The 16,576-nt window shown below is 45.9% G+C and overlaps 3 protein-coding genes across 4 annotated transcripts; all 3 read left to right on the top strand.

Annotated features, from left to right (window-relative positions):
* Positions 1-812: 812 nt before the first annotated feature.
* Positions 813-16,576, top strand: LOC140652110 (UDP-glucuronosyltransferase 2A2-like). 2 transcript variants are annotated; one of them, XM_072862447.1, is made up of 6 exons: positions 813-1,548; positions 11,886-12,034; positions 13,383-13,514; positions 13,935-14,022; positions 14,772-14,991; positions 16,300-16,576. In XM_072862447.1, exons 1-6 carry the CDS (start codon positions 813-815, stop codon positions 16,574-16,576), a joined length of 1,602 nt encoding a protein of 533 aa, XP_072718548.1. The 2 variants fall into 2 exon arrangements, with proteins under 2 accessions (XP_072718548.1, XP_072718549.1); XM_072862448.1 differs by lacking the exon at positions 813-1,548 and adding an exon at positions 9,223-9,946.
* Positions 3,288-4,097, top strand: LOC140652023 (UDP-glucuronosyltransferase 2A2-like). Its single transcript, XM_072862287.1, has one exon. It carries the CDS (start codon positions 3,288-3,290, stop codon positions 4,095-4,097), a length of 810 nt encoding a protein of 269 aa, XP_072718388.1.
* Positions 5,742-6,530, top strand: LOC140652024 (UDP-glucuronosyltransferase 2A2-like). The gene is given in 1 exon segment (XM_072862288.1): positions 5,742-6,530. A coding segment is annotated over 1 exon segment (789 nt).

Below are 16,576 nucleotides of genomic sequence, written 5' to 3' on the forward strand. Positions count from 1 at the left end.
CCCTCCACCTTGTGTTGCCCAGGGCTCTTGCCCCAAGTCTAGCAATATCTTGAAGCAAGCACTCCTTGAAGCAAGCACTCCCTGTAGCGCTGCTGCCTGTCGGCTAAGCAAGCTCCTGTGCTGCTTCTGGAAAGAAAGGTGAAGAAAGCTGGGAAACTCTCAGAATAAGAGAAATACATCTTTAAGTACAGGTACGTTTGCTGCCATAAGTAATAGAAACATTACAGTATACAGATACCATGGCTGTTGTAATTGAAAACAGGCATTTTAAAATCAGATGTGGTCATACATTCTCCAGCAAATCTCAGTATTTCTCCAGTGTTGGCAGCAGTGCCAGTTATTTGCTAATAATTATAGTAAATCTGCCAGCATCTACTGATACAGTAACTAGAGAGCCAGAAGAGAACCCCTGTTATTTGCTTTTATTTCATGGTAAGGATTCCTCAGAAAAACTACAAAAGGTATATATAAAAAAAGGATTAAATTCTTCTTGTGCAAAGGGAGTAGCTTGAAGGCAGACCTTTGACAGCAGCAGGGATTGCTGCCACCCTGCTAATCAGGGAAAGGACCTCCAACAGGGGGAAACTAACAGGGTAGGGTAGAAGGCAGAAAGGGAAAAGTGAATTACCAAACATCCTTTTCTGTCTTTTCAGACCTGAGACCAAACGTGGATTTTAAAGGCCCCACCTGTGCAACAGCAAAATCTTGCTTTTGATAATAGCACTAGTAAAGAGCCATCAAACACAACACAGAGGTGCAGTACTCCCAACTGGAAGGGCGAACTCACAGGCTATCAAGCCCTTAAACCTGCCATGGCCACAGAAGCCACCGGCTCTAAGAAATACCTCCAGCTGGTCCTTTTTCAGGTCGCTCTTCTAGGGCCTGTCTTCTGTGGGAAGGTGTTGGTCTGGCCAGCAGAAGGCAGCCACTGGCTGTATGTGAAGATAGTTGTACAGGAGCTCATCCGCCGCGGGCATAGCGTTACCGTCCTGGTATCCAGCGCTTCCCTCTTCATTAAACCCGGGGCTGAGGCTGCAGAGAAGTTTGAGGTCTATAATGTGGCCTTGAAGAAAGACACCGTTGAGAACCTGATCGAGGATATAGTTGCACTGTGGCTGAATAACAGGCCAACCACCTTGACCTTCTGGCAGTTTTACAAGGAGCTGGGAAAACTGTCCAAAAGCTGGCACCAGATGAACAGGCTAATGTGCGACGCGGTGCTAACCAACCAAGAGCGGATGGCCCACTTGCAGGGGTCTAGCTATGACCTGCTGCTATCAGACCCAGCGACCCTCTGCGGGGACCTCCTGGCTCTCAAACTGGGCATCCCCTTCATCTACTCGCTGCGCTTCTCCCCGGCCTCCGCCGTGGAGAGGCACTGTGGCAAGGTCCCAGCCCCACCGTCCTATGTGCCCGCAGCCCTGTCTGAGCTCACTGACCGCATGTCCTTCGTTGAGAGAATAAAAAACATCGTGTCTTACCACCTGCAAGACTACGTTTTCCAGAGCTACTGGGGAGAATGGGATATCTACTATAGCAAGGTCTTAGGTAAGCCTTCTGCTACTTCACTTCTCATTACACAGCCTCCCGCCTTACGACCTGCAGAGCTAGGAACCTGGCAGGGTGGCAAAGTCAAGGTCTGAGAGAGATCAGCAAGAAGTTTGTCATTATGCCCCTATGTGGAAAAGGGAATGAGCCACCAGGGTCCACCCGTTGCATCCACTCCCCTGTCAGGGTGCTGTGCTGCTATGCCATTGCATTGAGACAGGGATCAGTGGTCATCCCAATTGAGGGATTTGACTTTTGCCATAATTATTTTTAATGTGGAGGTTGAAACAACTTCCACACCACATAGGGCCCTCAGCAAGGGAGCTCAGCTTACACATTTTCCCCTCCAATGACTGCTTGCACAGAAAGCAGCCAGGAATAGAGCTGTTTTCCAAATCCAGAGTATCATAACAAGGAGGGGGGAACTGGTGAGTTATGAGCCGACCCTGCCACCCTCAGTAGCAATACTGAAATGCATTGTGGCTTTGTAATAGAGACTTCACTTACATCGCTGTTCATATAAACCCAATCCTCTCTGCACAAAACAAGTTTTATTTAAAACATACACTCCACCCACAAGCAAACAGTGAAAGCAACAAGTCTTCCTCTGCAGGCTTTTATTCTGGACTGTTTTGAGTGAATATGTAGAAAAATATGTTTATTTAAGTATTAATCACATGTGATCAACATGCCATTTTTACTAACCTGACATTGAGCTCATTAAAAAGAACACTTGCAAATCTCTCGGGGCTCAATTGCCTGCAAATACCTGCATGCTGCAGAATTCCAAAAGTACACCAAACTGTTGTCAAGTGCACAGCAGATGAGGTATCTCAGCTTGGCTTCTCAAGCTGAATGGATTTCATTTTCATCCTGGAAAGGATGGAAGCTGTAGCAAACATCTTGCACAACAACATTAGGAAACCATTGCATAAGAGAGCTGGGCAGAAGCCCAGTAATGATGATTTTTAGCACAGTGAAGAGGGCTTACATTATTTCTTAATTGCACATCAGAAGGGTGACCATAAATAAAACTGTTTAACAGATTTTCTGGTTCAACTTATAGTGCATAATTAGCACCTAGTGGCAGGCAGGACAGCCCACACCATCACCTACCAGCTCTGCCCTCCCGCAATGCGTGCTCTGAAGAGGCAAGTTCACTCTTGTGAACAGTCTTACTCTGGTACTGGAGTCACTTGCCATGTAGTTTCATCCACTTCGAGATGCAGCTTTTTAGCTGCAGCCCTGGATCACCACCTTAAGTGCACTATGAACAGACACTCAGTGGCTTTATAAAGCAAAAGGGTGCCCACACAGTGGGTGAACATCTTTGCTGCATGCCAAGTTGTACTTCAAAGAGCCAGAAGAATGAGAAAGTCACCTCTTCTACCAAACAAATAGCATCGAGACCGTAGTTAGACAGGCAGGAGGGCCAGGATGACCAACAGGACACAATCCTCGCTGGACTGAGCCCCCCAGGGCTGACAGCTCTCCCCGCTGCTCCAGGGGAAGCACATCTTCCAGCTTCAGCAAGCTGTTTACCACCATACGGTGCCAGTTAGTGCCAGTCACCTTTTTCCCCGGGAAACATGCCATTATCCAGGACAGGATTTGACGCCAACTACCATGGCTCCCTGCCCTCTGGAGCAAGGCAGTGTCACGCATGCCCAGCCCAGCTTGGGAGCGCTGCTGCCCCTGGTAAAGGAAGGCCACGGGGGCATTGCCACACAGGGCAGGCTATGGCTGGGAAGGAGGTGGCAGTGCTGTGGCTGCTGGCTGTATTGGGCTGGGGGTCCGGGGGGAAGGTGTTGGTCTGGCCAGCGGAAGGCAGCCACTGGCTGTATGTGAAGATAGTTATACAGGAGCTCATCCGCCGTGGGCATAGCGTTACTGTCCTGGTATCCAGCGCTTCCCCCTTCGTAAAACCCGGGGCTGAGGCTGCAGAGAAGTTTGAGGTCTATAATGTGGCCTTGAAGAAAGACACCGTTGAGAACCTGATCGAGGATATAGTTGCACTGTGGCTGAATAACAGGCCAACCACCTTGACCTTCTGGCAGTTCTACAAGGAGCTGGGAAAACTGTCCAAAAGCTGGCACCAGATGAACAGGCTAATGTGCGACGCGGTGCTAACCAACCAAGAGCGGATGGCCCACTTGCAGGGGTCTAGCTATGACCTGCTGCTATCAGACCCAGCGACCCTCTGCGGGGACCTCCTGGCTCTCAAACTGGGCATCCCCTTCATCTACTCGCTGCGCTTCTCCCCGGCCTCCGCCGTGGAGAGGCACTGTGGCAAGGTCCCAGCCCCACCGTCCTATGTGCCCGCAGCCCTGTCTGAGCTCACTGACCGCATGTCCTTCGTTGAGAGAATAAAAAACATCGTGTCTTACCACCTGCAAGACTACGTTTTCCAGAGCTACTGGGGAGAATGGGATATCTACTATAGCAAGGTCTTAGGTAAGCCTTCTGCTACTTCACTTCTCATTACACAGCCTCCCGCCTTACGACCTGCAGAGCTAGGAACCTGGCAGGGTGGCAAAGTCAAGGTCTGAGAGAGATCAGCAAGAAGTTTGTCATTATGCCCCTATGTGGAAAAGGGAATGAGCCACCAGGGTCCACCCGTTGCATCCACTCCCCTGTCAGGGTGCTGTGCTGCTATGCCATTGCATTGAGACAGGGATCAGTGGTCATCCCAATTGAGGGATTTGACTTTTGCCATAATTATTTTTAATGTGGAGGTTGAAACAACTTCCACACCACATAGGGCCCTCAGCAAGGGAGCTCAGCTTACACATTTTCCCCTCCAATGACTGCTTGCACAGAAAGCAGCCAGGAATAGAGCTGTTTTCCAAATCCAGAGTATCATAACAAGGAGGGGGGAACTGGTGAGTTATGAGCCGACCCTGCCACCCTCAGTAGCAATACTGAAATGCATTGTGGCTTTGTAATAGAGACTTCACTTACATCGCTGTTCATATAAACCCAATCCTCTCTGCACAAAACAAGTTTTATTTAAAACATACACTCCACCCACAAGCAAACAGTGAAAGCAACAAGTCTTCCTCTGCAGGCTTTTATTCTGGACTGTTTTGAGTGAATATGTAGAAAAATATGTTTATTTAAGTATTAATCACATGTGATCAACATGCCATTTTTACTAACCTGACATTGAGCTCATTAAAAAGAACACTTGCAAATCTCTCGGGGCTCAATTGCCTGCAAATACCTGCATGCTGCAGAATTCCAAAAGTACACCAAACTGTTGTCAAGTGCACAGCAGATGAGGTATCTCAGCTTGGCTTCTCAAGCTGAATGGATTTCATTTTCATCCTGGAAAGGATGGAAGCTGTAGCAAACATCTTGCACAACAACATTAGGAAACCATTGCATAAGAGAGCTGGGCAGAAGCCCAGTAATGATGATTTTTAGCACAGTGAAGAGGGCTTACATTATTTCTTAATTGCACATCAGAAGGGTGACCATAAATAAAACTGTTTAACAGATTTTCTGGTTCAACTTATAGTGCATAATTAGCACCTAGTAGCAGGCAGGACAGCCCACACCATCACCTACCAGCTCTGCCCTCCCGCAATGCGTGCTCTGAAGAGGCAAGTTCACTCTTGTGAACAGTCTTACTCTGGTACTGGAGTCACTTGCCATGTAGTTTCATCCACTTCGAGATGCAGCTTTTTAGCTGCAGCCCTGGATCACCACCTTAAGTGCACTATGAACAGACACTCAGTGGCTTTATAAAGCAAAAGGGTGCCCACACAGTGGGTGAACATCTTTGCTGCATGCCAAGTTGTACTTCAAAGAGCCAGAAGAATGAGAAAGTCACCTCTTCTACCAAACAAATAGCATCGAGACTGTAGTTAGACAGGCAGGAGGGCCAGGATGACCAACAGGACACAATCCTCGCTGGACTGAGCCCCCCAGGGCTGACAGCTCTCCCCGCTGCTCCAGGGGAAGCACATCTTCCAGCTTCAGCAAGCTGTTTACCACCATACGGTGCCAGTTAGTGCCAGTCACCTTTTTCCCCGGGAAACATGCCATTATCCAGGACAGGATTTGACGCCAACTACCATGGCTCCCTGCCCTCTGGAGCAAGGCAGTGTCACGCATGCCCAGCCCAGCTTGGGAGCGCTGCTGCCCCTGGTAAAGGAAGGCCACGGGGGCATTGCCACACAGGGCAGGCTATGGCTGGGAAGGAGGTGGCAGTGCTGTGGCTGCTGGCTGTATTGGGCTGGGGGTCCGGGGGGAAGGTGTTGGTCTGGCCAGCGGAAGGCAGCCACTGGCTCAACATGGAGTACATACTCCAGGAGCTTCTGGTCCGGGGCCACGAGGTGACCGTGCTGCTGCCTTTGTGCTTCCTCATCCTCAACCCCACACAGCCCTCACCCTTCCAGTTTGAGGTTGTTGAGGTTCCGATCACCAAAAAGGAGATGGCTACCTTACTGGAAGAAGCTTTCTATTTTTGGTTTTACCAAGAGAGAGCGCTACCTGTCTGGGAAAGTCTTTACAAGACAGCTCAACTGATGTACAAGCTGGAGAATGTAACCAAAATAATTTGTGATGAAGTCCTGAAGAATGAGGTGCTGCTGGAAAGACTGAGGGGATCCACTTTCGATGTTCTCTGGGCAGACCCACTGGCACACAGTGGGGAGCTGTTTGCTGAGAAGCCGAGTATCCCCTTCGTGTACACCCTCTGGTTCTCCATAGGCAACACAGTGGAGCGGCTCTGTGGGACACTCCCAGCACCTCCTTCCTACGTACCAGCGGCCCTAAGCCACCTAATAGACAGGATGTCCTTCCTGGAAAGGCTAAAAAACATCTTCAGCTACACTGTGCAGGATATCATATATCATTACCTTCTCTAGGGAAGCTGGGATCAATACTACAGTGATGTTTTAGGTAAGGCTGCTGTTACTTCCAGAAGTTACATCTGCTGTACACACAAGAGTAAATACGCAGAGCTTAGAGGTTAAGGCACAAATTAGGAGCAAGACAGCCCTGAACTCCCTCCTTCCTCCAAAACTCCTGTGTCAAGTCAAATAATCCAGGCAAGTACAAACGTTACCTGTTAATCCTGACCTGCTACGCTAGTAGAGCTAAGTCCGTACAGGTACTTCTAGGAAAGGTAAAACAGTGCTAAAGCCACCTGAAACAGACCTCATCAGTCATATTCATAGACGAATAACAACAAACACTAAGAACAGCAACATAATACTATACACCCACCAAACACTAGTACTGAATTAAACCTTTTGAAGTAGAAATAAAAAATGGTTTTGGAAAACTATACAACAATACTACCTTTTTTCCCCTAGCACCCTTCTTGCTTGCTAGCTTGTCTCAAAATGAGAGATAATGGCCTCCTCTGGTCTTTTAAAGGCTTGGGAGAGCAGCTGAGCCCCAATTTGCAGTGATAAAAGGCCCTCAGCAGAGACAGGGTTCTTTGCTTTTCTGAAAGTGTCTAAAAGAAATATTAGAAGATAGTTGTATTTAAGTTTTTTTCTTTTTTAAATAATAGTTGCAGTAATTTTCACATTTTTGCTCTAAGTGATTATTATAATACTTAAAAGGAAACAGGGCAAACATACATGCATTGTTGGTGGGCAGACAAAATGGATTATTATTTCAATATGAGACTTATTTATATTTCACTAGGAGGATGTAATTCTGCTAAGAGACCTAAGTTGTTAAGATATCCTGCTATTAGAGTACCTAGCTGTGTGCGTACTTGTGTTGCTTATCACGTTTGACAGAGATTAGAAAATCTTGTGCTGGCAGAGGCATGGTTTGCTGCTCTCCCGTTGTGTAAGCCTCAGAGTTGCTTGGATCTGGTGTTGTCTTTTTTATTGTTACATGTGGGGTTTAGCATTTAAGGCTCCATGTGCAATACCTGTTTTGTTAGCTATGTTAGCTTAGCTTTTCTCTACCCTGACTGTGATATGCTTTGATCTGGAATGTATACAGTCCTGAAGGAGGTGTGAAAGGAAGGGGAAAGCATCTCACAGAAATGGGGCAACATCCCAGCTCCTGCAGTGTATGCACGCACCTTCTCTTTCTCCTTGGAAAATCTTATTCAGGGTTCTTATTCTAGCTGCTTTCCTAGAGCTGCCTAAAGGCTTTTTCAAGTGATGAGGTTGAAGCATGATGAAAGACTGCTTGCTCCACGGTCAGTCTAGTGAGGGGAGCTCATGTGGTGGCGCTGAGCTCCTGGAAGAATGCTCAGGCCCTCTTCAGACTCCGTCTGAGCCTCATTCACCCTCTGCTCAGGAGAGAGCAGCTGCCTGTTCTTTTCCCTGAACACATCAGTAGCACTAAGCATCTCCACTACATATGCAGGATACAGTCAAGAAGAGAAGTCAGGTCTCTTGTCTTGGCAGTATCTGTCCTGGACTACTACATGGTATGGATACACCGATGGCAGTTTGCAGCATCTTCCCGAGAGAAGGCACAGAAGCAGCAAGGTGAACAAAACCTGTGCTCCTCACCTCCTCCTGTTTCTCTCCTGGGGTGGCCTGATGCTGGAGTCATCTCTACCAGTACTGTGTCCTTCCAGCAGCAGTGCTGTGTGTCCACAGCATCTGGTTATAGAGAGGACAGAACTAGAGCATCTTGTGGGCTAGTTGTGAATCACTGCAGGACATTTTGCACCTAGTAAATGAGCAGATAAAAATTGCAGGTAGGTTGGTTCTTACAGGGCAAAGAAGCAAATCTAGGCTGTAGTCAAGTGATAAGGTTCATCTTGTAGCTGTCAAAAAAGTCCCATGGGCTGCTCATGTGCTTTCCCTAGCCTGAGCTCCTGCTTGGTACAGGAATGTGTACCTTCACCTTGAAGATCTGGTATGAGGGTATACTGATTTTGGCTGGAATAGAATTAATTTTCTTCATAGTAGTTTGCATGGGGTTATATTTTGGATTTGTGATGAAAACAGTGTTGGTAACACAGGGATGCTTTAGTTATGGCTGAGCAGTGTTTATACAGCATCAAGGCTTTTTCTGCTTCTCACACTGCTCCTCCCAGTGAGTAGGCTGGGGGTACACAAGAAGCTGGGAGAGGACACAGCCAGGACAGCTGACCCCAGCGGACCAAAGGGATATCCCATACCATGCGATGTGCTCAGCAACAAAAGCTGTGGCGGGGGGGAAGTTTGCCAGGGCTGCTGCTGCTCAGGGCTGGCTGGGCATTGGTTGGCTGGTGGTGAGCGTTCTTTTTGCATTACTTGTTCTTCTTGGGTTTATTTTTGGTTTTTGCTTATTAACCTGTCTCTGTGTCAACCCATGAGTTTTCCAACTTTTGCCCTTCCGATTCTTTTCCCCTCCTACTGTGGGGGAGTAAGAGGCTCTGTGGTGCTTCGCTGCCTATCAAGATTAAACTACAACGCAGGGAAAGGGCTTCTGGTCCTCACATGCTGCAAAATGCACTTTGTGGTGAGCAGAAACAGGAGCTGCCGTCATTTCAATATCAGCTGTGGCTCTGCAGGAGACTCCAGAACGGGATTTGCTGCTTGCCCAGTCCTCCCATGAGTGTTTTGTGTTCTAACAAGCCCTCTTGCCAAGCTTGGCACTGAGTGGATTTCACTTTTATTGCCTGGCTGTAAAGTGTCTGCACACTGGAGCAGTGAACTGCTTCCAGCTCGATCAGACGGGAATTGTACATGGACTGCTGAGATGATGCAGCCAAGGTTCCCCTGGCTGCTCTGGGCCTATGCATGCTGCTGGAGCTCTGGCTTTTGTGGGAAGGTGGTGGTCTGGCCCACCGATGCAAGTCACTGGATCAATGTGAAAGTGCTGCTGGAAGAGCTTGTTCTCAGGGGTCATGAAGTGACTGTGCTGGTGCCCTCAAGCAATCTGCTCATCAACTACCAAGATACCTCCTCCCCCTTCACCTTTGAGGTCCTGCAAGTCCCCTTTACCCAGAAGACCCTGTATGCTATCATGGAGGACTTCCTCAATTTCTGGATGAATAAGGTCTCTAAACTCTCTCCCTGGGAGATCATGTGGAGGATGAAAGAAGACCTGGAGGTCTTTACCAATATGTCAAAGCAGACCTGTGACACCTTGGTGATGAACCGTCGGCTGATAGAAAAGCTGCAGCAGGCCAAGTTTGATGTCCTGATCGCTGACCCCTTGTCTGTAGGTGGGGAGCTCGTAGCAGAAATCCTAGCAATCCCTTTTGTCTACAGCTTCCGCTTCTCTGATGGGAATGTGGTAGAGCGGCTGTGTGGTGGGCTCCCGTCCCCACCTTCTTATGTGCCTGCTATCACAAGGGGGCTGACAGACCAGATGTCCTTCATGGAAAGACTACAGAACTTCCTCTTTTACTTTTATATGGATTTATTTTTCTTGAAGTTTTGGCGAGATGAATGGGATGGGTACTACAGTAAGGTCCTAGGTAAGGCAGCTGTTGAGTGGTTTCTCCTCTTGCATAGGTTGTGCCTTTTGAATGTTTTGTGAGCTCAATGCTGTTGTCTCAAAATACTCTTTCTCAATGTCCAGCAGAGATGGTAATCCCATTTTGGTCTCATGGAGGCTGTGCTTTCACTTTTAGGTCTGGTCTAGTCTAACAGAGACCAGTGTAGTTTTGCTCTAGTTCCTCTTGAGGATCTTTAAAGCATACAGTTCTAATTTTTGTCAATGATGATACTGCTGGTGAGCTCTTGCAGTGAGCTGTATGCCCATTTTAGTGCTTTCAGAGGACAGTTGTTGCCTCTTCATCTTGATGACAGGCACTTCTACAATTAAGATGGTAGCAGATAAAGGCTGGAGGGCAACATCATTCCTTAACTAAGTGTAATGCACTGGAGATAGCTCCATTGACAACAAAGGGATGGAGTTAACTGTTGTAACTAGGAACACTGGCTGTCTCTGGATAACTGCAGAGCAAAAAAAGCACCCTTCATCACATTGCATGCATCATCTGGAGGTTTTATCTTGCAACCCCGCGTAGTACAGGATGCTAAGCATAAGTTCATATACTCCAACAATAAATGCTAAGAACTGTCACCTTTCCCTTTCATCCACCATTCAGAGTTTGAAATAGTCTCCTTAAACTACATACATACCTGAAATTTTTGTTCCAACCTAGTACAACTCAGGCTTGATTCAAAGTCTATTAAAGAGACCTTTTAGTTCAATGGACTTTGAATCTTGTACAGAATATCTACGTTTAGGCAGATAATGAGTGAACAGCAAACACAAGGGCATCTATTCTGTTGCCCTCCAATCTCTTCCTGCATTTCCCAAGAACGCCTCTGTGCTCTGCAGACTAGAGCCTTCTCCCTGGATTGAATTTTTTTTTTAATACCACATAAGACTTAATTACACCTTTATATCACTCTACTTGTAATACAGGCTTAATTTTCACTCCAGGAACTTTGTAACTGACTCATTGCTCTTTACTTAAAATAAAATTTAAAAAAATTACTGGCATAAATTGTAATACTGATCAAGTAGTGTAAGAAGATGCCCTACAGATAATTTTTATCTTGCTGCTTATTTTGCTTGGTTCCTGCTTGCATTAGGCTGGCTTTGGACAATCATTTACCAACACTTCTAACCCTTTTACTCCCCAGTTCCACCTTGTGGGGAAAATACTGCAGAGACAACTTGCAACATGTACCTGAGAATATATATTTTTCCAAATGGGAAGCTATAAAACAGTTTTACCCATTGGATATTTTCTATAGATTAATTTCTAGAGACATTGGATTTTGCATAAAATGACATTCAAAGCATCTATGGATTTGGCCAAATTTCCCCAACGTGTATCAGAAGGAGCTGACCCAGTCCCCAGGAGAACTAGGGACGGCTGTACCTGTCTTTTATTGTAGCCTGAGCAGCCACTGACTGAGTCACCATTTGAAAAATGCCACAGAACTTTGTTTCAAAACTCTTCTCCTGACTGGTGATCATCACTTTGCGATTCATTTCTTTTTTATTTGGAACTAAATTTTCTGTGATCGTTCTCTTCCCCAAAGTGCGTTTTTATTACAAGCACAGGTAATGAAGTCTTTCAGCGGTACAAGAATTGCACTTCTGTATCACAGAAACTAAATGCTTCCCACTTACTCTGGTACTGCTCTAAATTCATCCTGAAGGTTCAAAATCCTTTTAAAGATTGTATTGCCTTGTTCATGGCAACCTGCCAAGGCTGAACACAGGACGGGGCAAGGAATAGGTCTAGATTTGTCCATGCTTTCATTTCATGCATGATTTGATAGACTACACTGACTGGAAGTGCCAAAAGACAAAGGTAAGGCTCCTATTTTGCAATCTACAGCAAACAAGACTGTTCCCATGCATGTTGTAAACCTCTTGTATCTTGTCCATAGGAAGGCCCACAACCCTGTGTGAGACAATGGGGAAAACAGAGATATGGTTAATCAGAACATACTGGGATTTTGAATTTCCACGCCCTTTCCTGCCCAACTTTGAGTTCGTTGGAGGACTTCATTGCCAGCCTGCAAAGCCGTTACCAAAGGTATCCCAACTTTGTTCTGCTGTTGGTTGGTTGTTTGCCCAGCAGAATAAAAACTGCTTCTCTCCCTGATCAACTGTGCAAGCCATGTCCTGAGACAGCTCATTCTTAAAGAAGATGCTCTGCTGGCTGTGGGGAGCACGGAGCTATTTAGCAATCTGTCCATACTTGTGCAAACTGAGGGCTGGGTTTACAGCCTGCTGTCTTAAAAGGGGATAGCTGAGCTCAGCAGGAGGGAATACAGTGTTTGTTTTAGGAAAAATAGGTGCTACCTCAGAGTAGTTAGGTGTATGATTTAATTCTAAGATACATGCATTGATACATGTATCTTATATTGATACAAGATAATTGCAGCCCATGATAACATTGAAATACCTGATGCAAAAAGGCACTGTCACAGGACAAATTCTTTAGACAAAATGGAGTCAAGACTTCCAGAAAGAGATGAGTGATAAACACTTTTTCTATTGTTGCTTAGTTTAAGACATCTTAAAGGAAGTAAAATACTCAGCATCTCCAGCCTATGCTCTGCTGTGATTGGCAGTATTCAGGTGGAATTTGAAACTCCCAGATACTGATGACAGCAACATGACAAGCTCTGGTCTAGATTATCACTCTTGTAGGAGCCTTAGAGGAGGTAGGGTATTTTCAGTGCAAGCTGTCTACTAAAAGAAACCTTCTAACTCTCCTCCCACTCCCCTGTAGCAGGGGTTGAGTTGGGGGAAATGGATAACCATTCCCTTTTGGATGCTATTGCTCCATTTCACATGACATTAACCAAAAAAAGGAACAGGAAGACCTACTGGTCTGATTTATAGAAAATCTGTTTAGCAACATGTGCTATACTGCAATAAATAGAGAACTGGCTGACTAACAAAGTGACAGCAGCGACTCAATGAATCTCTGATCAGGATGCTGAAAAACCCTGTCAGTTTTCAGCACTGTCCCTTCCTGCAGAGCTATGAAATGCAAAGTACTTGTTCCAGGAAAATCCAGAACCATGACCGACTATGCTAGGGAGGGTGTCACAGGGTATGGCCCTCTCATGCCAGTGCAGGATCCATTCCTGCTGCTTGTGCTCTGAAAGAAACGTGTTCTGAAAGTGCTTGACTTGCTTTCCAAAAGACAAAGCTTCTGTCACCTGTCTCAACTTGTCCTGCTTCTTCCTGGGGAGAAACTGTCTGTTTTGCACAGGGCCAGGACTATCTTTGTAATGCCCTTCTGTCAGCAGAGGTGCTCATACATCACCATCATCTCCTTGATAAGCTAAAAAGGTTATGCTCTCTGTTCACAGAAATCTGTGTAATCTGCAGTGCATAATTACTCTTAGTATGTTTTCTGCCTCTCCTAGGAAATGGAAGAATTTGTTCAGAGCTCAGGGGAACACGGCATCGTGGTATTCTCTCTTGGGTCGATGGTCTACAACCTAACTGATGAAAGAAGTAATGTGATTGCCAGAGCCCTCAGCCAGCTTCCACAGAAGGTAAATTTCCTTTCAAGTCTAAAACAACTTGCCTTGTTTTTTGTCACTCCTGTTGCCTTCAATAAGCCTTTTATGTTTGGACTGGCCTGGTTTTTATCTGCATCTCTGCTGGATGTGCCACAGCCAGGAAGCTGCCAGAGAGGCAGACTGCTTGAGTCACCTCATGGGGAGTTCTGGCATTTCCCTTTCTCTGAACCAAATGACATGGAGGTCTGTCCATAGGCCAAAATATAAAAATCACTCTATGCAATTTTTATAATAAGCACATAATAACTAATCAAAGAGCTAAACTGGAGCCAGAGCTATTTTGAATTACTTGGAAAAGGTACGTGAGTTTGAGATAAAGCCCTACATTACATGTAATAATACAGAAGGGCACATCACATGCACTATGTTTATCTTATTCTTCCTTTGTTCAAGGTCATCTGGCGGTACAAAGGAAAAAAACCAGAAACTCTGGGGTCCAACACCAGGATTTATGACTGGATACCCCAAAATGACCTGCTTGGTGAGAGTGATTCTATCTGGGATGCATTGCGCCCTTGGAAAAACTGTTTCCTTCTTTGTTTTTCCACTAAAATGGCTTATTCAGGCACATAACACTTGTGGCTACAATTACTTTTGCAGCTTAAGCAGCAGAGGGTTGCTCTTGGAGCCTTAATTTCCTAGCTTGCTTTTGACTTTAAGGCAAGTGCCTGTACAAGAACCATGGAAGACACAGACAGCCTGTGAAGGGAGTAGGGAGCAGTGGCTCAAGAAGGCAGCAACTTGAGCTTAGCTATAAAGATGGATCTCTAAAGCAAAAGCCTCTGTCTTACAGAGCTCAGTGGCAATTATCTGGAAGGGCTAAGAACCACCTGTAGGCAGGAGTAAATATCAAAGTAGACATGTACTCTGGAGCTGGATTTGGCTTCTGCAGTTCATCTCCAGCACTCCTTCTTCAAAATGCTTGACCTAAGCAAGGCTGCAACAGGGGGCTGTTGTGAACCTGATACCATGTAAAACCTAGAACTGTACAACAGCAGAAGGGCTGAAGTAACTCTGGGGTAGTCTGGAGGAACATGCCGATTCACACATTGCATTAAAATAAATATGAATGTTTGAAAGCTAAGCATGCAAGCTCTGATGCTGATCCAGAGGTCAGGGCTGTTCCCTTCTCCAGCAGTGCATTTGCCTGGGTAGTTTGCAGTGCTCGTGTCCCAGTGAATGCAGTCTGCCACAGCTGCTGTTACACATGCCTCTCCTTCCCTGTTCCAGGCCATCCCTTGACGAAGGCCTTTATTACTCATGGTGGGACCAATGGGATCTATGAAGCTATCTACCACGGGATCCCGATGGTTGGGATTCCCATGTTTGCTGACCAGCACGACAACATTGCTCACATGAGGGCAAAGGGAGCTGCAGTTGAGCTGGATTTCAGAACACTGAAGACACAGGACCTAGTTGATGCACTGAACACAGTCATTAACAATTCCACGTAAGTTTTGTTCTTGCCTTACAGTAGGATGAGGTTATTAAAATCTTGGGCTGCTGATGTAAGAAATTGTGCTGGCTCTTCTGCGAATCAAAAATACTGAGTAGCCGGAGTTTGGGTTTCAGATGAAAACTACCTTTCATTTCTGAGAATGAGAATTTCTCAGAAAGGAGAGATCAGTAATTTGCTTTTCCTTATACTACATTTTATGACCACTTTGAGAAAAATAGTTCTTAGAAAGCCCAGAGCAGCTCCTGAGACAGTTTTCTGGTCTCTCTCTCTCTTCCTTGTTCTCTGCTAGTATAAATCCTCTAGACACTCTGGGTGACAATTCTAGTTGTATTATGTCTACTCTGTCTGTAGCCATAACAATTCTTTCTCCTGACCCTGAGTTACCAATACCCTTAGGTTACTGTATCTATCAGTCAGGAACTGGAGGGTAAGGAAGCCCGGCAGCTGGGATCCCTTGCTAAGGATAAGACCACTGACAAAGGGATTGGAAAAGAGGCAGGAGTCCTCAGTCTTTAGCAGCGACTGCTGTGAAGTGTGAAGGTCAGGTATCCCTTCAAGGAAGAACTTGCAAATTCCCAAAGCAAATGGACCAACATTGATGGAGGTATCCAGTATCTGAGGGAATTAGCAATGGTGGAGGTGACCTAAAACAACCTGGATTACAACAAGGCATCCAAAGACCTGGATGAAATCCGGTGCATGCGGCCCCCCTGCCAACCTCCCCCTTAGTTTTACTGCTGAACATGACATCATATGGTATGGAACATCCCTTTGGTCAGTTGGGGTCAGCTGTCCAGGCTGTGTCCCCTCCCAACTTCTTGTGCACCCCCAGCCTACTCACTGGTGGGGCAGTGCGAGAAGCAGAAAAGGCCTTGACTCTGTGTAAGCCCTGCTCAGCAGTAACGAAAACATCCCTATGTTACCAACACTGTTTCCAGCACAAATCCAAAACATAGCCTCATACTAGCTACTATGAAGAAAATTAACTCTATCCCAGCCCAAACCAGCACACTATATTATATTGGAACAGAAAATGCTGCAAATGTTTCCACATTGCTTTTTTTTAAAGGAGCATCTGGAATAATTTTGAGTAACTTTTATTTGCAAAAGATTGGCTTTATTACTGTTCATAACCCAGTTTTAGCAGATAGGAGTAAACTGGGCCAGTTTCAAATATATTTAAATAACACTGATGAAAGTAAAAGCAGGACTTTCTACCTTCCTCAAGAGGACTGCCAGGTGCTGAATGGATTGTTTCAGGAATCAGTGAGAAATCTCCTTGGTTTCTTTCTTCCCCAGCTATAAGGAAAATGCTCTAAGGTTATCCAAGATACACCACGACCAGCCAGTTAAGCCTCTGGACAGAGCTGTCTTCTGGATTGAATTTGTCATGCGTCACAAAGGAGCAAAGCACTTGAGACCAGCTGCTCACCATCTCACCTGGTACCAGTACCACTGCCTGGATGTTCTGGCATTCTTGTTCACCTGTGCAGCCATTGCTGTCTTCATTTTTGTCAAGTGCTGCTTATTTTGCTGTAGAAGATGTGGCAGGATTGCAAAGAGGAAGAAAGAATAG

Source organism: Ciconia boyciana, chromosome 5 (assembly GCF_034638445.1).
Source record: "Ciconia boyciana chromosome 5, ASM3463844v1, whole genome shotgun sequence".
NCBI classification, from domain to species: domain Eukaryota; kingdom Metazoa; phylum Chordata; class Aves; order Ciconiiformes; family Ciconiidae; genus Ciconia; species Ciconia boyciana.

What these genes read in the sequence shown, in the direction of transcription:
- LOC140652023 (XM_072862287.1), top strand. Translation starts at nt 3,288, where the DNA reads ATGGCTGGGAAGGAGGTGGCAGTGCTGTGGCTGCTGGCTGTATTGGGC.
- LOC140652110 (XM_072862447.1), top strand. Translation starts at nt 813, where the DNA reads ATGGCCACAGAAGCCACCGGCTCTAAGAAATACCTCCAGCTGGTCCTT. An exon ending in TCAGCCAGCTTCCACAGAAG is followed by an intron (nt 13,515 to 13,934) that starts GTAAATTTCCTT and finishes CCTTTGTTCAAG; the next exon opens with GTCATCTGGCGGTACAAAGG. An exon ending in ACAGTCATTAACAATTCCAC is followed by an intron (nt 14,992 to 16,299) that starts GTAAGTTTTGTT and finishes TTTCTTCCCCAG; the next exon opens with CTATAAGGAAAATGCTCTAA.